We start from the raw sequence: 25,314 nt of genomic DNA, 5'->3' as shown, positions 1-25,314 counted from the left end.
TAGCCTCATTAGTTGGTCACTCTTTAAGCTCGCCAATGGCTTTAAGTTTCATCTGCGGATAACATCTGTCTATATTCTTTAGGGGGATAAATGACTCAATCAGCTGCTTGCCCTGCTAAAATGGCCCAAATCTAATTATCTGATGCACTGATTTAAGTCAGATGCTGGTTGCAAAATTATTTTGAAACTGGAAGAAGAGTGTTTTATTTCCACACATTTTGATGAGAAGGTAGCTGGTCCACAAAAAACATGAAGCCATTACGCATAGTCATGTTAGAAGAAAATTCCTTCTTAAATCAGCCATGTGTGAAGACCAAACAAATCCTCCGGATCGAGATGGATAATGGAAGTGGATAAAGATGGCATACACACCACACGCTAACATACACGCCTGGAGAGATGTCCCTGGGGGCCTGACCTTTGGGTTGTCGCCATCCATGTTTAGTTGCATAAGCTGTGCTACAGTGTGCTCCCGGATACTGTTTAGCTCTGCCTGCTGCCGACGCAGCTTTATCAGCAGCAAAGTCAGTTCCTCAGGCTGCAAGGAGGAGGGAGGAAGAGGAGGAGGCGGGGGGGGATGCATCGCCACAGTGAAACAGGGACACACCGCAGGGGTGAGGCAGGGATTGGGGGTGAGAAGAAAGGAGAGAGAGCACACCAGGATAGGAGATTTAGAGGTACCAGGATCCCAGTAGGTGAACAGTTGCTGCATTCTAGTCTTGCGTTTCATGCAATTTAGTACCATGTTAGCTAGCAGCATGCACATTCTTTTATGTCCACTCAAAACAGCAGAACAGTTGCCACTCATTACAGCATTGACTTCACACTTTACAAGCTCAATGAGTACAGAGAACTGTGTGCAGCTCTGACATAAATTCTTGATCCTGGCTTAGAGAGTTTGAGTGACAGGGTTTTTAAGTCTCCACTGAACTGAAGAGAGTCTAAGGAGCTCCTGAAGTGAACACACCCTAAATCCTACCACTTGGAACACAGATCTGCCTAAACCTGTCTCGAAAGAGTTCTGTCACAATGTCTTAGAGGGATATGAAGGACAGAAAGAGGGAGAAGGGTAGAGTAGGTGGCATCATCAGAAAACAGCATTGTCCTTGAAAGACATCCAGTTAAACCCAGACTGTATAGGTGTACAGAAACCAAGCATGAAGTATCTCAGCTGAACAGCACAGTGATATAAATCTAGGTAGCCAGAAGACTGACATAGACCAAGACTTACTGTTTTGCCTTGTAAAGACTGGGCAGTGATGGTCTGGATTGGGATCCCTGCTGGCATAGACCTCCTATCAGGCAGGTAAGCATACTGCAGAACACAGATTTAATATGAAAAAAGGCCTGTCATGTGCAACATTAAATATCTTTGATATAATAGTCAGCCATAGCCACGGGGTTCATCCAAGTACAAAGAAACATTTGCTACCCTTGATGCATATTTTTGTATACATCCCTCTCATATTTCTGTCACTATAAATATGCTCAAAGCTGAATGTAATTTTGTTTGTGCTGCTTAAAAACAAATGAAACACATGACCTCACTTTTGAACTTTGGGAACTAAAGTAGGCACAAACAGTGTTTTCACAATTCTGATGAGTTTGAAGATCAGTATTTGGTATGACCTCATTTATTCTTCAGCACAGCCTGAACTCTCTTAGTCAAGCTTTCTTTAATTTCTGTATGTTGTCTTCAGGAAGAGTTCTCCAGGCTTCTTGAAGGACATTCAAAGCTCTTCTTTGGCTGTTGTCCACAGTGGATCAAAACCTGACAGTACTTTTCTGCATTCATAATGTTTTACATCTCCCCTGATCTCCTCCATACTAATGATCATCACTCCATAAGACCTGCTGCTACTGACTTTCAGTCCAGCTCTATTGTCATTTAAAATACCTGAAACTTTTCTCCTCATTGCTCTTTGTTAAGAATGGCTTCTTACAGCCACTCTTCCATTGAGACCATTTCTGATGAGGCTTCAGATTATGTTCCTTTGCTGTAGATCTTACTTTTAGGCCTGCCATTTCTTTTATTTTTTTATTATTTTTTGCAACAAGCTGTTAAAGATACCTTTAAAATAGACTTTTTGCTAAGTTGTCTGCTATCTGTAGACACAACATTGGTAACTGGTTCTGGCATTAGGTGCATTTTTCAGTGTTAAATGGTCACGTATAAGGACTGGACTGAAAATGATTGAAAAAGCAGCCAGTGTCCAAAGAAAAAATGTGATAGCCTGGAGAACTTTTCTGGATACTTGGAAGCAAAATATAAAGAAATAAGGGGTGACTGAAGACTATTGCATAGTAGGCGGTTTTGTTATTATGAGGGTGAACTGAACATTTCCCGTTTATGCATCTCTTAGCTGACCTTGTTGACTGGTGGCCTCTGCCGTCTCTCAACAGTCATGTCTCTTCGGAAGATGGGAGAGGAAATTTCAGAGCGAGTGTTGCCCATGTTGTAAGATCTCATTGGAGAGTAGCCACCGTACATCGACAGGGAGCCATGGGAGGGCGAGGGGGGGATGGAGTGGCTCGGTGCAGCATGCTCTGACAAGTTGATCATGGTTTTGGGACTGGCCATATTGCTGTACAGCCCTGGCTGCCTGCTGTAGGCCTGCCTTTGCTGCCATTCGTACAACTGCCACATGGTGTCATCGCGCATGGAGCGGCGTTTCTCAGTCATTGAAGGACCCATGGCCTGGTCATATACCGATGGGGACATGCTGCAGATGCTGTCCCGCTGTGCCATGCTATTCCTTGGCATACTGCAATATCCATCTCCATAATGAGGCATGTAGGGTACCCGATGGCTTGGCAAATTTCTAGGCAGCGTCTGGTACGATGTGATGCTGGGGTAAAAGAAAAAACAGATAATTAATCATGTATGATATAGTAGATGACCTGCATGGTGTTACACCAACACAGACCTAAAATGATCTGTGTTGGTATAACAATTTGATAATTTTTCATATATTCCATACACAACACCAGATAAACGTGGTTTTAGGCTCTGTCAGGTTCAAAGGACGCAACAAGTTGTTTATAGTTGAAAAAAAATCTCATTGGATTTCTTTTATTTTGATTATAACCAGTCAAAAACATCAGTTATCAAAGCAATGCCATGTTATGAATCTTTTCATTTGTTGGTTTGGTTTAAACTTTGTAGTTGAAAAGCACTTCACGCTGAGTATCATTCTAATTAAGTATCAAACAAGGATGATTCTTATTTTATCTGTTTACATGTGTGTCTTTAGAGAATCTCGCAAAGCAATTCCCTACTCAGAAACAAATTAGACCTTACTATTGACAGCAAGGCTTTAAGAAGTTCCACTTACTCAGTGAGTTCAAAGTCAGTACGGAGAGCTTAATAATAAGAAGACCTGACAGATCCGGGCTAAAACACTCACTGGTCTTTAAATCCCAGTATACCAGTGTTATAATAAAGGCTTGTGACTGCTACACATCCGTCTAGAGAACATGCATGTCATGACAAAAGGAGCTGAAAGAGATTAATGGAGAGAGAATTAAATGTTTACCTCAGAGAGCCAACACAAAAATATTTACTGAGGCCTTATTAGTTTTGCCCATGGTATACTCTAAAGCGAGTGTGTATGTCTATTTGTTAAAAAAAACAAATAATAACCACAGAATGAGGCAAAGCTGTGTCAAATATGAACACAAGCCTGATGACAAACGTATCTCTTGACTAAAACATGTATTTTTAACAAAAATTTGAACACCAGGGATGGGAATCAAGAACCAGCTTATTAAATCCTCTCATCAAAACCTCATCAATATACTTTAAGTACTTAGAACTAAGAGGAGACCAGCCTCATACTTTCCACCCAATAAAGCCAAATCTGACTTCATGTTGTGGAAACAGTCTAAGATTTGACTCTTGTGGAGTAATCTGAAGATAACTGGTGCTACTGTACAGACGACAGCGCCATCTGAATAGCATCATTTCTCTTCTTGCAGTGTACGCATGTTATAATCAACAATTACATTTAAAGCTTATACAGTATCATGTCAAGACGGGTTTTTTTTGGGCATAGCACTGAACCAACCTTCTGGTATCGTCGTCCTGGCCACGTCCTCTCTGTGTGCGAACCCACTGCTCCAGCTGCTGCATCGAGCTGGTCCGACTCAGGCTGCGATCCGGCTCATGTGGGGAACTTTGCAGAGGAGGGACTCCAGTCCCATTAGCTGGACGCTGTTCTCCAGATCCATTAACTTGGGGGCTGTGTTGTGATCCGTCAACCTCGGTCTGAGGATGCGGCGAGGTCATATTAGCCTTGATGGCTGCCGCCTGCGCTGGCTGCAGTTTGATACTGTTTATTTTGGTGAGTGGACGTTCACGGTCGGCCCCATCCTTCTGGAAGCCGTAGCGCTCTGCATCTCGCTGCTTTCTCTCCTCTTCTTCTGTGGTGGGGGAGACGGCTGCGTGCTCACGGTCAACCTCACGGTTGCGCTCATTCTTCTGGATTTCGGTTTCTGTTCTATGGTTGGCCACATGGTTGATCTCTTGAGGTCCACACTGCTCCACTTTTAGTTTGTCCAACCTAAAAGAGACAAGAAGGTTCAGGCTTGAAAAATCACAAAACACTGGAACTCTTTCAATAGACATTTTGGATTATCCAGACTTAAGATACGCTTGTCTTCAAGTGAAATCTGAGAGTGGCGTGTTGTTTTATCTTCCCGCCTTTGTAATCTGTTTACAACCCCTCTGAAAGCACTGTTAACTTAATCCTACAGACTGTATTACTACATGAACTGTTAACTTGATGCTTGTTGATATGAATATGAAACCAATGAGGCCTAAAGTAGCTGCTGATGCTGAAAAGTGCCCTTTTAGTTTTCTGAATGGATCCATAAACGGTTTCCACGTTTGTATTGTATTCCACACAGTATTTGGCTTGGTCTTCTGTTGTGTTTGTATTTTTTCCAATTTAGCCACGTTTGAGCTGAGAAGCATTGCTGTTCGTCTTGCTTGGATGATGTCATACAAGCACATGTGGAAGTTTGCACCTAAGTATTCAGGCATCGTTCCTTCCTTTTGTTGTTCATGTAAAAACTGTTACAACCTCAGACAATAGGCTAAAATGTCTTTAATGTGATTAACCCTTACGTAAATCTGGGTGAGATGATTCATGTCCAACTAATTATTTGGTAGGAATTGCTGTAAACGATGTTTGATTCACATTTTTAGGTTTATACTACAATATACTACACAACTAATGTTGTGAATTCAGTTCAAACTAAAGCAAAGTGCACAATGCCTCTTCCAGCTGCCAGAGAAGGGGAGGCGTGTAAAAGGAAATCAGATATCTCCAGTAAAACAATACCTCAGCTGAGACACTTCAGAAAAGTGATGCTCAGATCCCAGTAATCCATTTGCTTCTCTCTTTTGCCTCCTGTCTAGAAGACCTGCATACCACTCTGTGCTCCCTAGCGAGTTATCTAGAGGTAATAGATGCCACTATGCCTTGACCTTAGACAGACATAAGGTCACAACTTCAAAGTTTGGCAAATTCCTCTCAGCAGCATGGCTCACTGGGTTAGTAATAAGAGAGCTGCAGAAAAGGCATTCCTTCAGAGTTTCCACTTGTATAGTTTCAAATAGCAGCACTAGTCACTTAATGACTTCTCCATCTTTCTGTGCCTCCACCAACCAAGCAGAGCACACATTTAGCCCTGCGAGCATTCAAGTTACACAACTGCAAAACAAACGATGAAGTAAATTTAAAAAAAAGATGAAATTACAGAACCTTTTTGTTTTGAACAATGTGTAGTTATATAAGATAATCTTATAGTAGCATCACACGGTCCCATTTAGCAGAGACTTTCAGAGGATTTCAGGCACTACTGCTCTGTGTAATTACACTGCTCGTTACCATTACGTTTCTGCTCGCCCATGTAAAAGCAGGGCATTAGACAGGCAGCCTGCCAAATGGCAGATATTTAACATAGTTTAAAAAAGAAGAAGGAAAAAAAAAAACCCTGTTCTGATGAGTCAGTGATCCTGATCAGCCAGCGCAGCTGTGCACATCATCCCTTAAACCACCTGCATCATGCCTTCACAGTGCACCCACAGTCTTATGTATGTTACTCCATAATAAACTTTAGCGCTTGAAACAGTTACATAACATGAAAGAACATCGTAGCTTCTTCAACAAACCCAGAGACCAGAGATGTCAAAAGTGGGTGTTGAAGTGTTGCCGAAGAACTTAACAGGGAATTTAAAAGTACTCTCTTCCAGTACAAACAGAAATCAGAGTCTAGAAATGAACCACGTGATGCACAGCTGTTAGTACTAGTTTGAAGAACTGTCCTCAAATGGCTTTTTCAAACCCCCCCCCCATGCGCTCGCAATTCAAAAATGACACACCCACTCAGCAAACATGACTTTATTGTCAAAGCTCTTACAAACCTTTTGACTGGCTCTGACTGCACGAGTGCAGCATCTGTCATCACTTTCATCCAAGATTCCATCTCTTTGGCTGTGTCTGTGCAAAAGTAGTACGTCCTCATGTTGGGATGTGTCGCCTGTTTTGACAGTACACGGGATCAAGGACAGGAAGAGTTATCCACACAGTTACCTGAAAGAGAGAAGACAAAAACTGGTTGACTAGGATTTTTAAGGTTTCCTCACAATAACAGGAGGGTAGAATATTGCATTTTATACACACACACACACACACACACACACACACACACACACACACACACACACACACTTTTTTTTTAGCAACTAATGGCAACCGGTGCTGACTTGTGAGATATTCTCTGCAGTTAATGATAATAAATCAAATCCTTAAGTCATGCTAGATTAGGGAAGTAAATCTGCCACAATACTTACCATTCAGTGCATTGTATGGCAGACACATGGTCGGTTGTCTCTTGGTTCCCTCGTGGTGAACAAACCAATATATTGTTAAAACAAACACAGGAAGAGACATAATGCTTCGTGAACAACCTCAATGTGCAGTTTTCCAATGTTTAAAAAAAGACAAGACTATAATTTTTCTAATTGCTTCACAATAATTTTTAGAAATAACACACTTACTGATATGACCTTTGGCCACAACAAGAGACAGGAAAAGTTGAGAATGAAAAATATACAGTCAAAAGGTCATCCCATTTCTGAGTGAATCACTGAACTGAAGAGCTTGTGTCCTGCTTTCATGCTTTTCTCTTTTCTAAGTCTTGTTTTGGGGGTTTTTTCAGCCTGAATCTAAGTTGGAAAAGGAGTGGGCTGTGTGGTTGGAGAGACCTTGAGCAGACTCCTGGGCGTCTGTGTTTGGCTGTGCTTGGCAGGACAACTTTGTTGTCTCTTTGGGTTTATGAAGAACCCACAGTCAAATCCTTTACACACCACTGTGATCTCATATTATAAGTCCGTTGCCCTGAAACTTGAATCCTACGAGTCAACTTATAGCATCATAGTACTGTAGTCCTACCTCACTGCTGTCAGTAGTCAGTGTAGAAATATGAGTCGTACTTTAGTTGTTAGCATTAGCGACTAAACATCTCGCTTTGTCAATCAACCAAAACTTCTGAAGTAACAACCAACGTGTTAAATAGGAAATAAAACCTAGAAACTGCTCAACATGTCTAAAAATACACATACATATATTGTGAGATCACGATAAGAGCCACTGCAGCACCAGTTTTAAAATGTACCTTCTGTGAGACTTGCACATTTATTTTTATGGCCTTATCTACAAGTTTTTCCATTTTCTCTAGAAAACTAATTCCTGTCTTTTCTTCTTTAAGTGTAATAAACCATAAAATATGCAGCCTAACAAAGTCTGACAGGAATGAAAACATGCACTGACCTTGAAGGCATATTTTCTGGTAATGTGATCGTCCACAGACAACATGGATATACGAAAGCTTGGCAGGAGGATACTGCCGAGAATCCCCTCCTCTTTTTCATCTACAGAGGAAAAACAAAACACAGTGTGTGTATGTGTATATATATTGTCAACTCTTATCTTAAAGCGTTATTTGTAAACAGGACGCAAGTCAAGTGGACTATGAAAGGAAAAACTGTGCAGTGTTTTGGTCAGATAAACATAGGATACCAAGTCAAAACATTGGAAAAGATGAGCACTGATTCAGTTCGGTATGCAGCTAGGCTGCTCTAATCCTCATTAAGTTAACAGACAGGGTTCCACATTGACAATTGTGCACACTCCACATGGGGGGGGATTAGATTGGGTCCCAAGTTTAAGCAGAGTAGCTTACTCTCCAAATTCCATAAAAGCAAACTGTACTGCTTACCCAAAACAGTGCAGGAAAACAAAACAGTGAATGCTGCAATCCCTTATAGGCATGGACTTTGTCTGGTTTATGTGCAAGTTTGCATGTGTGTTACTCAAAACCATTATGTTAGAGTCAAAGTCTTTTAACACATATTGGCGATGATGGAATGAATAAGGCTGATCATGAATAAAGTTCAACATTGTGAGTAATATTTAGGGAAAATATGGTAACATCAATCTGGACATTCCCAAACATATCAGAAGTCGAGCTGTTTGCTCAGAAGTTGTGTTAGAGACCTGCCTCGCTTAACTGATTTTCAAAAGAGGGGCGGATGGATTTTTGACAGCGTCACCTGTCTGCAACCAACCGGGCTCTTTGCCACTGCCTCTTTCAAAAAACACAACAGGCAGAGGCTTCAGCAGAGCAGTCTCATCATGGGATATCCTGATGCGCAGAAATAGAGTGATAACTACAACAGCAGATAACGGATGTATTCAGATGAAGCAGCAGAGTTCACGACCTCTCTGCCCACTCTCTGCTGATGGATACAGTTTCTCAACATATCCATCTGGATAAAGCCTTTGGGTCCGCCGCTGTCCGCGGCTTTTGTCAGTCAGTGGGTGGAAAGAAGGCGACGGGAATGGCAGACACCAGAAATAACACAGACTGGATGTCATCCTGATCAGCAGAAATGACGACTACATCTGCATAAAGCGGCGGCACTGGGAAGTGCAGCCTTGTACAAAGGTAAGGCTTGTATTTTCTCACAGTTTCAAACAGCACACCTAGTTTACACTTGGTCTACACTTTAAACATTCTCCAAACAGAGATGTGTCAAAATTAGATGTGAAGATTGGTCCAACATGAGAGAACAGCCATTAAAATCACATTTTAATCAATAATAGATTATATAAAATCGATAAATCGCATCGAAATGTCCACACATTTTACAAAAATGCAAACTACAGTAAGTGAGTGTAACTACTACTAACACTACTTTCAGACTCCTATCATGTAAAAGCATGAATGATGACATGACTTGCATAAAAAGGAATCATTCAATAAACTTGTTTCATCTTGTTTCATCATGACTTAACATTAAGTGTGGAATCCTATTAGTATGCTTTAATGTTTAACTCTGCATCCAGGTCTTGCGTAAGGACCTGGCTTTGCTTGATGGGAAAAAAGGTGATGTTGCAAGCTTTTTCACCTGATAAGTCTCCTCAGTTGGTCCTGACATGTTCTTTATCACAGGGACTCAGACATAACAATGATGAGAAAAGGCATCGCTTGTTGTTGAAGATCACAAAAGCACTTGAACTATTAATCGACAACCGGTGCCGCTAGATGACAGGACTGAACTCACCTCTGTAGTAGAAGAGGCAGAGGTCAGAAAGGACAAACCACCTCTTCTTCCATAGCTTCATCCCTGTACTGTCCTGAAAAGACACCAGAGCAATAGAGGACATTAACTCCACAAATGTTTGGGGCTTTGATTTTTTTCTAATATCTTTGTCTTTTTTTATCCTATTCAGCACATGCTGTAGTCCTGTGATACAATCCTTTCCATGTGATCAATTGTTTGCTACATCATCTCTAAGGATTAACAGCCAATCACTTCTTTGTTGTATTACATAATTGTGTACGACTTTCTAGGTTTCCAGCTGAGACAGGTCACCATTTTGCATTTGTGATCCAAAATGACTCTCTGAACTTTGGAAATTATGAAATAACCCCTTGCTTAAATGAAGACGGGTTATGGAAGTCATCCGATCAGCACTGCAAAATTTCGGACTCTCAAATTGAGCTATTTTTGGCCTGAGATGGGGAAACTTAATTTGTGGCATGAAACAAAGACAATGCAACACACACACACAAACTTCCTCTGCTTAAGTTGTTCTTCAGTATCAGCTCAAAGCCTTTAACGCTGCTGCCTGAAAAAGATGAAGGGTGAAGTAAAGGGTATTAACTCCCTGGTTTACTTTAATGGAAAACTTGAGCAAAGTCCTTAATCGTAGCCTCCACCAGGAGACAAAAGCAGGAGGGGGGGATCTTAACAACTCTGTCATTATGGTCAAACGGCATGTGGGCTGCAGTTTACTTGAAATGGAAATTCACTTCCACAAACCAGAATGGTTAAAACATTAGTATCAAGAGAGATTCAAAATACCAGATGCTGCGCCGTATGTTCATAAAAGAGGTAGATGTGAAATGTAACAAGTTTTAAAGATCTTGTGTCCACCACCTTTCCTCAATTAAATCCAGGTCTTAACCCCCCCTTTCTTGAATGTCAGTAGCAGAAGAATAAATAAACTTTATCAAAAAGTTCTGTCGAATCTTGTTCTCTGGAGGCTTTCGCTATCACATCAATCACTGCGGCACTTTGTTCTAGCAGCGGACCAACCGAAGGACTGCAGCTTCCCCTCAGCCAAGGACTTCAATGGCTTCCAGTTTTCAATGAGGCAGGGAAATAAAAGTGCAAATCCAGCTTTTATTCAGGCTAGCAGATTTGTGAGTCTTTTGCTTGATCTACGTCACCCTGATTGATGTTTCCAAAGAAAAAAGCAGCTGGCAGCTGCACCAAAGGAGCCCATCGTGTGCTCACAAAACTGCACAGGGTGCCTGCAATCACCGCTAAAGGAAACTCCCAGTTAGGATGCACAAGGGTGTCCGGTCTGGCCCCTTTTTACTCTTCTGTAAGTAACCAGGGAGGTTTGCATTCATACAGTGGCCCTGCTGGATGAGCAAAAACAGAGATGCACAAAGAAATGCTCAGATTGTGCTCATCTTAAGACTGCTGCTGCTGCTGCATAACCACTTGCAGTTAAAAATGGAAACAGACCCAACACTGTTTTATATTATCACCTTTGTATAGCCAAGCTTTTCCTTGCCTCTGACTCCAAAGATAATACTATCCAGCAGAAATCAGGGGAGCTCCTGACGTGAGCATGCTCGGACTAATAATGCTAACATGCTGTTTAACGTATTTTTTCCATGTTTATCAACTTTATTGATATTTTGCACTTTCACACAAATTGTTAACAGGGTGGTGTAAGACAAAAGGTCAGGGTACAACCAAAAAGGTTTCTGCAAAAATCCATCCGCACGTTGATACATTTCAGTTATAACCACAGTGGTTTAAAAATATTGATACACACATGCGTCGAAGAAAACAAATTGTATGATCTGTCCTTTAAATTTCTGATTGCATTTTCTGGAGTAAAGATTACCTGGAGCCGTGCACTCCTACTCACCTGTTTATACAGCCAGTTTCTCTTGATAACCGGGGCACCGGGATTCCTCCTGATGGAGTTGGATCGTTTCCCGAAGTTGTGAATTTTTTTAGAAGGTCTTGAGGGCTACAAGTTAAATCAAATTAAGCTCAACACACACACACGGAAAAGAAACATCTAGATGTTTTAAGCCATTAAAATGTGATCCACTTGTTTTTCCCATTATTTTCTAACATAACAGGCATGAATCATAAGCCCCCCTGTCACTCACCCTTCCTCCGGGGCTACTGGGGTTTGCAGCTTGCTCCGAGCCGCCCGTGTAGTTAGAGGCCTCACTCATGGTGCTTACTGGTCGTTCCTTCTTCTCATTCGCCGGCACTTTGGAAGCAGATCTAAACAAAACACACAACATGCCAAGAGCAGACAAGCAAGTCATTAATCAGAAATAAGACACTGTGTTATATCCAACATATTTATCTCCAGTGACCTTCAGAGGAGCAGGAAAATGAGCAGGCAGCCCTTATCATATGTTTCCCTGTCTGTCCTCTGAAGTTCAAGCTCTGTTATAATGAGATCTCAACATGGGCTTATGAATCAAACCAATTACTCCCACCCTGTCACTGCTGATACATTTTAAGTTCTCTAAGAGCTTAAAGTGAATGTCCTGCAAAGTGCGCCTGACATATCCAGAAGCAGCAGCTGCAGCAGTGAACAGGGTCAGGATGTTTCTTAAAAGACAAAATCTGTCTTATTTTTAAAGGGAAAGCATAACAGGATCAGTAATTGTGGCATATGAAAGAACACCACGTGAATAAGCAGTACACGACCCACGGAGATGTCCTGCATTCACTAAGATAGGAACAATGCTGTGGTCCAGTGGGAACAAGGCATGAAAACCAAAGGGGATCAAAAATACTGCAGCAGTGATATCTCCACAGATCCAGTGATTCTGCTGCACGTAAGGGCTGAAACTGCTGACTCTGCATTAAAAACACTCCCCGATCTAACCGAGCCATGTGATCAACAATATAACATTTGTACGGTCCAGATCATGTTTTATCACCAAGTTCCATCTTTCAGTGCAACCGTCTGTTAGAAATGCAACAAGAAAACATAAGCATTCAATTAGAAACAGTTCAAACCATGCGGTCATACCCAAGGTGCACAAACACAAAAAGGGGATCACGATGGACGACCGTACGTGACACACACAGGATGTTCATTCCCGTGCACCAAAGGGACAGATCTGATGTCACCTGGAAACTCCTCGAAACAATGACTATTACAGACCGACCCGGTCTTACCGGCATTTAGAAGGAAAGCTACGTACAGTAGTTAGTTAGACGGGAAAGCTTAGTTAGAAAAAGCAGCAGTATGTTATTAATGTTTTCTGATAATTTCAGATATGAAAGTATGTGACTAGATATATGGATACACATACACGAGTGACGAGTGACTAACTCATTTATCTAAAGAAAAGGCGCTTTTACAGATGGGTGAGTAACTACTGAGATTTGCCTTCTTCTCAGTCCAATAAATTTGCTTCTGAAAATGAGGTCTAAACGTTTTGAGCACTTCCACTGACTCATGAAATCCTTATTAAAGCATAATCAATGGTGAGTCAAATTGTCATCTAATAAAGGTCGGGAAGGATGGAACGTGTGAAATGACTGCACTGTAAGAGATGGTGCTTTATTTGATGCTCTATTTGGCATCACGACACGTCTAGGCTCTCGGCTACAGATAATTAGCTTGGAAGTGATAATCATTCCGCATGCAATCAAACCGAGAAGATACAAATGTGTCAATTTGATAGCTTTAATGTAAGAGCTGGCCTTCGACTATAGGCACATTAAAAACAAAATTGAGAAATTACTTTGCATTACAGCCCTGACAACCTAAAACACCCACACTACAATACATATTCTATTTGGACATTTCAGTGCTTATTGGAAAAGCAAACAGAATACAACATAAAAATCGAATCTAATGTGAAAAATAAGGAACACGTAATCATTACAGATCTTTTTACAAGTGACTGAACACATGCACACACACAAAAAAAGATATTCCTAATCACACTAGAAACATGTACGGAAGATTTGCAGAATACCAAACCAACACCAGTCATTTGCAATTTACCAACATGAAAAAATAAATAAATCTATAATCAATAGTGTTCTTCTCTGATCAACATCCTAAAAATTAAGGATGCATCACTATGAAACGTTTCACTGAAACCAGTATTTAAAAGAAAGAACTCAACAATAAGGTTCGGGAGTAGAAATCCATTTCATACTCTATCACAAAGAGTTACTGTATAAGCCATAAAGCTCATATGGTGTGACACTTATATAGCCCCTTTCTACTCAATCCTTTGCAGTGAAAGCACTTTCTACTACAAGCTTCATCCATACGGTGATTTATCTGCACGAAAAAGCACTTATCGAACATTCACAAAGAGACACACGCCGATAGACGCATCAGGGACAACTTGGGTTTCAGCATCTTCCCCAAGGCTAGTTTGACACATAGACTGGAGGAGCCGAGGAGCAACCCACTGACCTTCCGATCTGCTGGACAATCTATTCAACCACCTGAGCTGCATCCATCCCTTTCAGCTCTTTACCACACTTTGAACATTTAGCCTGTGCAAAATTGATGTGACACAGCAGATATATATCATCCACCGCCATCAGTAAATGCCATCTTATTTGCAAATACACCGGCATCAGCCTTCAAAGTGTTACACACAGGATGTTCAGCTAATATCAGCTGATATCAATACTCGGCCAATGAATTGAGCAGTGTTCCCAGGGCCTCACCAGTAATTATTTCACAGTTATTTAGAGTCAAAACATCACAAACACATACATTTGCACACACAATGAAAACCAACACATTCCTATATTTTGTTTAACTTTCGTTTATTTCGTGTAAAATGATACAATAATACCCACATGGCTTATATGCCACTATTCATACTCTTATCATGCTGTTTTGAATGCCTGTTTGTTTTCAATTCCTGTTGTCTGGTTTAGGATGGGGCTTGCCTCCTGACAGCACTGCCCACAGTGGAAATGACTGTAATGTGAAATACCACGGGCAACACTCGCCGCTGTGTTCACCAGAGCTCAATGTCAACAACAAAGTCAATGAACCCAAAAGTCAAGCTGAAAAGGCCATGTGACGTTCTGTTTTCAGCAATGTCGAGCTGCTCTGTTACCTACGGGAAGGAAGGTCTGTACAGCGTGCCAGTCTGTCTTAAGATCAATGTCGCGGCAACAGTTTTTCCATTTTAGTTTTCGCCAGTGTCATTATAGTTTTCAACACTAAACACTCTCAAATGAGACCGAGAACTGAACATCAGATCTTAAGGTTGAACTCTAAATATTCCGCACAGAGTAAAAGTTGAAATTAGGCGAACTGTGCAATCAACCTTTTGTCTAATAGAGCCATTATTGTAGACAAACAAAATAGATGTTGCTGCATCAATTCAACAAACTTGTATGTGTTAAAAGTGACAGATACAGGCTGCCCCTTGCATGGATTTTCTGTGTCTGTGTAAATGTGGGGGTCTGTGTGTGCAGAAAGAGCAGGGATTAGACTGTCACTGAAGCCTAGCACTCTAAGCACACTGGGGGGAAAAAAACAAAACACTGAACCAAGAGGCTGAGGCCACATTTTAAAATGACCACACAGCATTTCTAAAGAGGCGAGGCGGCTCTAAAACACCTTTGTGTGCTGCTGAACTGCGCCTTTATCTTTTTAATGAACAAAAGGTTGGAACACAAGGGAAGCATAATCAGATCTGTAACAGTGTAACTAGGTCCACTGGTGTAGAGCAGAACAGAGCTGGATCGTGCACCAAAGATTTACAGATACTAAAGGTTCTAAACAGAGATCAACTAAACCCCTTTTTGCTGTGGGTCCACATTACCCACATTATTATTACCCTACTTACAGAACTAATAACATATGAAACCGTGAAGCCTTAACCGGTAACAACAAGAGCGCTCACTCTCTGGGCATTATTTACTTACTGCTCTGGGAACAGTATGTTGCATACTCTTATTCTTTGTTCTTTTTAAGAACTTTAGAGGTTTATAGGGCAGTACAGCGACCTTTTGTAATTTGCCCTTTTCAAATCCATTTTAATATGCTTAACATTAAAATATGTATTTTTTTTTTAATCCATCTTTTTTATCTATTTTTTAGTTATGCAGCTAGAGTAGAGTCTGTGGTGTTCAAAACAGGTGTGTTGTCAGCAGGGAAGCTGCAAAGTGCCACTCATAACATGGCTGAAGGGTTTTTCTCCCATTTCTTCATTAACGTTTTCATTTTCGTTAATCGGCTGTAATAAATGCTAATACAGATGGATTGGCAAAAGGCTAATATTGGCCAATTATATTGGTCCACAGACTTAAAAAAAAACAAACAAAAAAAAACAGTATGCTTTCAAGAAAGAAGAGTCAGTGGTACAAAAAGATGATTTGTCTGACAGCTCGGCTTTTATAAAGGATGTGCAGCTTGACTTTAGCTCAGGAAATGTTAGTAATGATCTCCTTGGGGTCTGTTCATAAAGTTTAGTTGAACAAAAGAAATGTTTCAGACAGTTAGATACACATCATGGGATTTTGTAGTACAAGTATATTGCAGAGTCTATTGTTAGTGCGCAACAACGACAAATATTAACAGACAAACACATTTAAGTTGTTTTACATTAAAAGAAACGGTGCAGTCATCCAGCTGCGCTTGAGAGACACATTTCCACATTTTACACCACAAAACAGAGGGAAAACAAATTTGTTGAGATTGGGTTTTGAGGACTACTGTAATCAGGTAACACTTGCTCAAATACTACTCGGTCAGGAAAAGTTTATCTCATCTTATTTTGCATCATGTCATTATGTATCAAGATAGTGACAAGTAGGGCTGCCACAAACGATTATTTTGATTAGTCGACTAATCAGATCATGCATCCATTGGACGTAAAACGTGCAGCTTATTGAACCAGCATGCACCTGCTCTTATATGACTATCATTAGCTTACAGCTTTAAGTGTTTAAGATGCTAACTAAAAATAAAGACAAGATGATAGTTTATTAAATTGTAATGACATTTGCAGATTGTTTCGGTGAAGTTTAATAAACTCAGCTGTCTGCTCCTTGCTATCTAAAATATAACAGGACACCGGAGTAAATTCTCGAGCATCTCACACTTCTGATAATCAGTTGTTTGCTTGACGTTTATTCAGCTGTGTAAAAACTACAACTTTAATCTCAGCCAAACCGATTTACTCAGGAACAAATAAAATACTTAAAAAAAAAAAGCCAAACAATAACATTTTTAAGTTATCTAAGTGACTTATACATCACGTTTAACCTGAGTAGTGAAAGACGGCGGTGGGTTTGAAAATGATTTGCCGGGAGTCCGGTGTTCTCGCCGGCTCTAGTGAGCCTTGAACCCCGGCTCACTATCGAGCTGGTGGGTAACAGACGTCTCCGAAAACGTCGGAGCGCTTTTGAAAATATGTGGTGTCTTGATAAACTGAGCAGATATTTGAGGTTTACACAGCTACATTCTCGCCTGAAAATATGTTAAACGTTTATTTTGTGACCCAGAAAGAATAAGAGTAATATTAAAACTAACTAGCTGCTGCCATTGTTGGAAACCGAGCAGGGCCACGCTATGAATTCTGGGACACTGCTTCTTCTTCGGGGTTTAACGGCAGCTGGCATCCTTGTACATGCAGTGCTGCCATCTCCTGTTTCAGTCCGTTATTACACTCTTAAATCCTACTACTTATTCCTGCGTCTTTTGGGATCTTACAAAGCTTCAAACGACGCGTCGACTATTAAATTAGTTGTCGACGATTTTGATAGTCGACATAATCGTGACTAGTCGACTAATCGTGGCAGCCCTAGTGACAAGTAAGCTGAAAATTAAAATTATTAAAGTAGCAAATTTAGCTAAAGGACAACCTGTAATAAGAAAAATCAACCCAACACTACAGTAAAACAGCCCTGTTTTTTTAACATTGTCCCTAACACTCCAATGGACACATACATTTTAAATGAACAGCTAGTACGGTACGCAGTAAACTGCACTGTGAAACAGCTGACACGCTGAACACGTGGTGAGACTGCGTTTTGGTCAACGTTTTTACATGTGAGTTGCTGTAAACAAATACCTCCTGTTAGCCTGCACATGATCATGCAGAACACTAAAAACAGGAAAACATTTACACAGTATAACAGAATGGTGAAGCTGACAATGACAGATATGGGTACAGTCACATGGCACATACAGCACTTTAGTGGTAACTTCGCACATCGCACCACAGCTGTATGTATGACACATGAGTGATACAGCCTCTTAATGAATATTATAGCAGTTTGAGAACACTAATGTGCAACTAATAGCTTTAATTATACCCTGCGTAGCAATGTAGCAGTGACAGTGTCATGTGTTCCTGTCACACATTTATGTAACTGAAGACTACAAACTGAACCTTGAAGTGAAACTCACAATAACTAAAGAAATAGAGAAATAAAGAAAGGGAAACTGTTCCTGGTTACTGTTCTTGGCTATGTTAACATAAAGAGCAGCTTTGTTTTGTTAATACTTTTCAGAATGTGAAATCAGTCTCTTGATAAGTGACAGCTTTCCAGAACAAAGCGGTATAATTACAGTATTATTAGAATTTCCTGTTGAAAGTGTAGCAATTGACTAGCCAGAGACTGGAAATGGTTGATTTTCAGTGTGCACAGCCTGAACTGGTGACCAGCCGGTCAGCCTCTCATGTCTGATTGCCAGCTGATCTGTTTTATTCATGTGCAGATCCTGTACACACTCACAGCCACATGCTAACATGTCGTTATCGTGGGAGCTCTTCACTGTGACTGAAGACCCAGAGTTCAGCAAAGTAAACCACAGGGTGACCGGCAGAAAAACAATTCTAACGACAAACCTAATGAGACATTTAAATCACCCTAACCCGGCTCAACGTGAACATTTTAAAGACACTAACAAAGAAAAAACAGCTAACGCTATCCAGCGCTCAGGGCCATCCCCAAGCCAGCAGCCTCAATATGAGCCTCAGTATGAGCGGTCAATGGATCAAGCGATTATGAGGGAAATTACAAGGGACAAGTGAAAAAGAGAGAAAGTTAAAAGGTAACACGTAGGGACAGGTTGGAGTGGAGCTAAACCCGGGCCTCTGCAGTAGCCTTTTGGCACATGGATCAGTTGCTCAACCAGTGATCCAGAGAAGCACCCCATTATCTGGCAAAGCTATAAAAATAATTGAAAATGATGTAACTAACTGACATTTGTTTTGTTACACAAATCTGCAGTTTATTATTTGTACCTCTTTCCAGCAGCAGAGCTCTTTTTTGAGAGTTGTTTAAGGGAAAGAAGATCCTGTAACTTACTGCAGTTTAAGTGTTCATAATAAAGCTTCACATATCATTGCTATATCTACCCTAATGGGACACAAATAGGGACTCAAAGTAAACATGGCCGCTTGTCTTCTCCAATCCATTAACTCAAATCTAATCTAGGCTTCCTTTACCTGAATTACTCACTTTTTATTCCATCTTAAGGTGGGCTGAGGCAGGCTTTATGTTATACTAGACTGATTATAATGCCAAACTGAGGCAAAGATTTGTGTTTTGAGTGCATTTAAAGTGCAGAGCAGATTAAGCGGAGATTTTCAGCAAGGCCTCTTTATCCCTGTGGCAGCTTAAATCCGTCTTTGCCTTTTATTACTCATCCACGGTGCAGATTTTGGCCTTGTACTATTTTTACTAAAACAGAGCCAACTGTTGGATGAAATGCTCTGTAATAAACTTCGAATTGTGAGTCATGTAGGTTTACCGCTTTTCTGTGTCGCCTTCGCTAACTGGACCCGATGTGCGTTCTTTTTTCTCCTTTTTTTTTGCAGATTCTGTAAATGATAAAACTCAAATTGCTAAATTAGATATTATCTAGCACTGACATGTTGTGCTTCTTAGCGTGAAAAGCGGCAGAAATGTGTGAGCAACACAGTGGAGAGAGGAATGTGTCAAGCGAGTGCAGTGTCAGTTCTGGTACAACAAGCTTCTTCACAAACTTTTTTTTCCTGATTATTCAATCTATACCGAAGAAAAGTGCTGCTCAGAAGATTTTAGAGAGACAAATAGGTCACTACAGCATGCTCTGGAAAAAAAAACAACTTTCTAACCCACATATTGGAAAAAGCTGAAACTGGTACTCATAAAGAACGACTGGGGGATTTCTTCTTTACTGCCGAACCACTTGAGAGTGAAATTATACGTCTTGGAGCAGAACGTGTTTCAATCAGTATTCGGTGCTAAAATAAGTGACACCAGTTGTGATGGCTTGATTTTAGTGGAACAATCTAGTGGAGGAGATCTACAATGAATGGGGTTTAAAATCTAACTTAGAAACTGAGCAGAGCTGGAACATGCTATGATTAAGCTATGATGGCTAGGGTAAACCATGAAAGCGCTGTGGGCTGTGATGTAAGCTGTGTATATTTAGCAATCTTACAGACTGAAGTAAATCAGAATGGGAACTAGTTAAGGAGGGCAGTGGAGCAGACAGATATTTGTCCTCACTTTCGACATGCTGCGGACTTAAACAGTCAATCAGGAAGGTTATGAAGTTAGAGGATGGTAATGAAAATACTGGACAGAGTCATAGTGTTGATCTCCTGTAAGTAAAAGCTTGAGATGACTGACATCTGATTCAGTCATGTGGGCAAAAATTTGATGACTGAAAGCAGTGTAGATGATCACATGGACGTCACACAGTTGACCCTGTACTGTATATGAAAAGGACATGAACTTCTCTCCAGGTCAAAACAAGGGCCAAAATGTGATTAATCATGTTTTCCACTATTTGATGTATGCCTGAAATAATAATGGTTTTTACTCTGGGGCCTTAGCACCAGCACTAAAATTTAAGTCTTTGAAATATGAAAAGTTACCTACAAATGTTTTTTTTTCTTGACAGAACTTTCCTTCTTACTGCTGAGAAATTTCTTTATGAAACCGCATAACTGAGGATGCATTGAATAGAGGCTTTGAATTCAAAGGGCAGAACTGCAAATAGACGATGGCACGGCAACAACTTATGCAATGTTGCCTACACATGAGGAGTTTCAACAGCATACTGTAGTGCTAAAAATGCTGCACAGTGGCATTCTGAGAGAAAGAAAAGAAAAAAAACAAGAGACTTACTGTTCGTTGATGACAAAGATGCAGTTGTCTTGCGAGGGTAAGCCTGACACAGGATGCTTGCAGGTCACCTTCCGTTCATTGTGGCTAACGAGGAGGAGGACAGGGAAGAAGAAAAAATACTGAGCATTGTTTTGGTCAAAAAATAAGTCTGTCAATAATAGATCTCTCCATTTATACCTACTTTTTAAAAATATCTAATAGACATGCTGCTTAACAGCTTAGACACAGAAGAATTTCAGAAAAATTAAAATTTTTGCTTTTATTTGAAAGTTTTACTAGCAAAACATAAGAGAATCAAACAATTGATATTGTGTATGGTAATGAAAATTGCACACACAGTGCGGAAGTAGTAGTAAGCCACACCAATTAAGAAACTGACCACACTTGAAATGACAGAGTTTAAGCCAGAAAATTTGTAGGTGTTGGGACTGATAACACATTGCCATGGAAACAAAACTACTGTATTAAAGGAAAAATGTAAAAGTCGATAACAATTCTGTATAAAACTAAGCATATATCAAACTTTAGAGCCTTATGTGTAATTTCTTGTCAACTTATACCTCCTTAAATTATCTACTGTCTTTAATTGTTGAGTTCAATCTTTAAAACTATAGTCTTATTACACCCCTCCCTCAAAAAGAAAAAAAAAGCCATTCCTATTACTGCTAGTAATTCTCAGCACACTAATAATAGACCTTCTCTCAAGCCCCCCATCATGACACATCAGTCCCATCTTGACACAAAATCACTGACAATGTGCTGACCAACAGCCAACCCAATCAATTGAGTTGTAAATGGCAGTAGTCCACTGGTTGCTAGCAGGAGAGCTAACATTGCATGGAAAGCTTGCAAGCTAACAGCAAAGCGGCAGCAGCTTGGAGGCTTGGGAGAGAAGAGGCGTTTAAATAAAAAGTATGGCAGTAGTTCTCTTAAACAAAAACAAACCAAAAATGTATATATTTAAGTTTAAACATGTCAGTTTTTCCTCTTATACTTTATAAAATAGAGGATATTTGGTACATCCAAAATCATTTGAAAGCCCATGTGAAGAAATCATGAAAATGATCATTAAAAAAGGGTTCCAGCAGGCTGTTGTGCTAACATACACTCAAAATCTAATAACAGAGGAACAAATGATGCCACTATCCTGTTGGCCAATTAGAGCGGCCTGCAGTCAGTTCCACCCTGACATAATTAGAACACCAGGACAGCGACCTCACAGTCCTTGAAGAACAGCAGCGTACTGGTAAAGGAGCCAGCGGTCAGTGTGAATGGCCTCGGGGTGAGGAAGCTCGCTGATGGGCTTTAGTGTCACTCATGTTAATCATTTGTTGCTTTAACAGTGTCGGTGGAATACTGCCAAGACTGTAAATTTAACATCAACATACAATTTAGCTTCCTACCACATAACCTGCAATTTAGAAATAGAAACTGATTGTTATTTAGTGACTGATACAGAGATGGGGTGCAACTGAGTATTTTATACATATCTTAATCAACATAATAACAAAAATGGAGACTTAACAAAACATATGGCTTGCAATGTCAACAAAGGCATCAAAGCTACTCCTGCCTTTATGTTCTTGATAGTTATTCTATACTTTAACTCAGTCAGGCTGTACTATAAACACAAGAGACTCAAGCTACAGCCCAAAAATAACACAGCGTTTAAACACTGAAGAAACGACCAAATACCAAGTATAAAATATGGGGTTTAGTTTCATTTTAGCCTGAAGAGCAACAGTATCCACAGCCCTGGTCTATAATTACTGGAGGCTCTGTTGGCAGCAGAGCACTCTGTGCGGTCTTTGGGCAAGCCAGCGGCACCATATTTCTTTGGCATCCCTCACACATGCCTATGCTGGTCTGCATAGGTTGGCTACAAATACCAGAGAGAGAAAAAGTATAGATACACAAAATAGTGGAACACAAAAAAGAACATTCCTTTGCACAACAGTCCCAATAATGATTTCTACTACAGAATCAGCTCCAATCAATCACATTTTTTCACATTTCTAAGTTTGGACACTGACTATGACCGCTGTCAGTTCAGATGCCCTGTCATCTCCAAAAAACTCTATCAATGGCAGAGAGAAAACTCTCCACGCTTGTTCTACCAAACTCCAATAACCCGAAAACATCCCGTCCTGGTCGTACTGTCAGTCTAGGCCAGTACATTTCTGGAGAGCAATCATCCAGGACAGCATGGGTCAAGCCAGACTCACCACATAAAGAGCAGACAATGGGCATAGCTAGGCACAGCACTCAATTGTAAAATGGTGGTAGAATTAGGCCAGAGGTTCTGCTCCCAGCTAAAAAACCAAATTCAGCTACATTCACCTGCAGTTGGCCTTCGTTCATCAAGGATCAGAGCTGTATCATTGTCAACTCTAATCTGGGAGATGAGAGCATTAAGGAAGGGTCACCGTCAATTTGCCAAAAACTTCTTCAGAGCTCCTGACGAAGTGACTTCCTTACAGTGGCCCATCATACAACTGCGATTTCTGCATGTGCTATGCTGCATTAGGCAAACAACAGTACACAACAAAAACAGTAATGCATTTTCACTAAAGCAGTCTTTCTTTATTCACTTTAAACTATGTAAAATTCCCATCAAAGTTAAGCCATTCAAATGTTGGCAGGCCACCATTCAAGGAAAAGGGTTATTAATAACAATAATATACAATTGCAACATTTTAAAGCCCTGATCACTACGTAGTGTTTTCTTATTGCTAAGTTGCTCTACTTGTGGTGCAGGTACAGCTGAGAATTTCTCCAAAAGTACTGCTTGTGCTGGCTTGTACAGCAAATGCACAGTAAGCTACACAAAATGCATACATGTGGTTAATCTGTAGTGGGGCTCTAGGGCAACGACAACATCCATTACCTCCCACATCTGAGGATGTTTGCAATAAACACAAACACACATACATAGCAGCGGGAAACTCTTTAAATGCTGCAGGAAGACACTAAAACTTGCTGTTTCAGTGCAATTAAATACATTTTATATAAGAACAATTCACAAGAATAACAATGTCAAAGCCATTCATATTGTAAGGTAAAGATCTTAGAGCATTATTTTACCTTGTTAGTATGCATTAACCTACACTTTTTGGGTGAATGCATCATAAAGAACTTTGTATGTGTCAAGATACACTTCTTTGAGTGCAATAATTATGCAATAAAACAAAAACGCACTGAATGAAAACACAAAAAGACTGTTTAGTGTTAAAAGATTGCTCAGACTGCCAATCCCACTTCCAAACCATCACCCTATTTACAACTTTTCAGCTTCTTTCAGCTCATTGTTTTGGTTTGGCAGTCTGAGTGGTAAAATCCCAGAGGTTCTGAAAGATGGTACAGTAAAGTAGGGGCTTGCTCGACACACAGCTCAAAGAAGTCAATTATACATTAGTTGCGCAATGAAACTGGCAAAAAAAAAAAATGGACAAACAAAAAGGAGTCAAACATCTGCTGTAGCAGCCAAAAGACACCAGACAGTTCCCAGTAGTCTGGAGACCAAACCAAGGATGTGAGGCAACTCTACACAGAGAGGACCCCTACACAGTCTTTGCTAAAATAATCAAGCTCCAGTGACTCCCGTCACAATCTCATTCTGTCTATAGTAAGAAATGTTAAACAGGTACATGAGTAAATATAATAAAATTAGAAACTTAACACTGAAACATGGATTAAAAACAAAATTATCAAAAATTATTTATGGGAAATGCACTTAATCCAAAAAGACAGATGAACTTAATTTAATTAGGGCAGTGTATTTACATGTCTGTAATTAATCCACCTGAATCTGAAAAAGAAATATATTACCTCTATTAAAAGAAATATTAAACTATTGAAGTATTCTTGAGAGTTGACAAGCTACAAAGCTGTTAGAGCGGCACAAGTGCTGACCCTTAAACACATACCACACCCTCCTGACATCCACCAGGTTACCACTGAAATGTCAAGGGCAGGGGTGTCCAACTCCAGGCCTCAAAGGCTGGTGTCCTGCAGGTTTTAGATCTCACCCTGGGTCAACACACCTGAATCAAATGTTTAGTTCATTACCAGGCCTCTGGAGAACTTCAAGACATGTTGAGGAGGTAATTTAGCCATTTAAATCAGCTGTAGACAACCTGCAGGACACTGGCCCTCGGGGCCTGGAGTTGGACACCCCGGTAGGGTGTTAAGGCTGTCGTCCAATAACAAACAAACAAAAAACCTAAGAGATGGTGCCTTTCAAATGAAGCCCCATACATTCATGTTGATATTAGATTTTTGTGGTTTAAAGCTTTTCTGTTTTTTCCCTTATGAGTGAAAATTCTGAAAAAACAAGTGGTGGATGTTGATTAACCCTAACCCCAACCCTAGGTGTTCCACCAGTGACCTGGTGGATCTTAATATTCTGGAACATACTGATATAAATTAAAGTTTCAAAGATAGCTGAAGTACCACGCTCAAAATGAACCTGACTAGGGCTCTTTCATTTAAGGATACAAACTATATACTAGGGGTGCAACGATATTCGTATCGATATTGAACCGTTCGATACAGTGCTTTCGGTT

The 25,314-nt window shown here is 40.4% G+C and overlaps 1 protein-coding gene across 11 annotated transcripts in view; it reads right to left on the bottom strand.

Annotated features, from left to right (window-relative positions):
* LOC102195464 (pleckstrin homology domain-containing family A member 5-like) overlaps positions 1 to 25,314 on the bottom strand; it is a 90,302-nt gene that overhangs the window by 16,019 nt on the left and 48,969 nt on the right. For 8 of the 11 annotated variants that reach the window (XM_005728059.1, XM_005728062.1, XM_005728065.1 and 5 more), the window contains 10 exons: positions 20,750 to 20,833; positions 11,773 to 11,893; positions 11,523 to 11,627; positions 9,635 to 9,707; positions 7,839 to 7,939; positions 6,431 to 6,546; positions 4,068 to 4,562; positions 2,369 to 2,849; positions 1,232 to 1,315; positions 419 to 538 (listed from right to left, as the gene is read on the bottom strand). In XM_005728059.1, coding sequence (XP_005728116.1) covers positions 419 to 538; positions 1,232 to 1,315; positions 2,369 to 2,849; positions 4,068 to 4,562; positions 6,431 to 6,546; positions 7,839 to 7,939; positions 9,635 to 9,707; positions 11,523 to 11,627; positions 11,773 to 11,893; positions 20,750 to 20,833 — 1,780 coding nt within the window. Of the gene's footprint in view, positions 1 to 418; positions 539 to 1,231; positions 1,316 to 2,368; positions 2,850 to 4,067; positions 4,563 to 6,430; positions 6,547 to 6,859; positions 7,692 to 7,838; positions 7,940 to 9,634; positions 9,708 to 11,522; positions 11,628 to 11,772; positions 11,894 to 20,749; positions 20,834 to 25,314 lie in introns of those variants that run through there. The other 3 variants (XM_005728063.2, XM_005728066.1, XM_005728068.1) reach the window with 2 other exon arrangements.

Source organism: Pundamilia nyererei, unplaced genomic scaffold, assembly GCF_000239375.1.
Source record: "Pundamilia nyererei isolate P.nyererei 1_Seehausen unplaced genomic scaffold, PunNye1.0 scaffold00027, whole genome shotgun sequence".
NCBI lineage: Eukaryota > Metazoa > Chordata > Actinopteri > Cichliformes > Cichlidae > Pundamilia > Pundamilia nyererei.
This window is presented reverse-complemented; position numbering and strand designations above follow the sequence as displayed.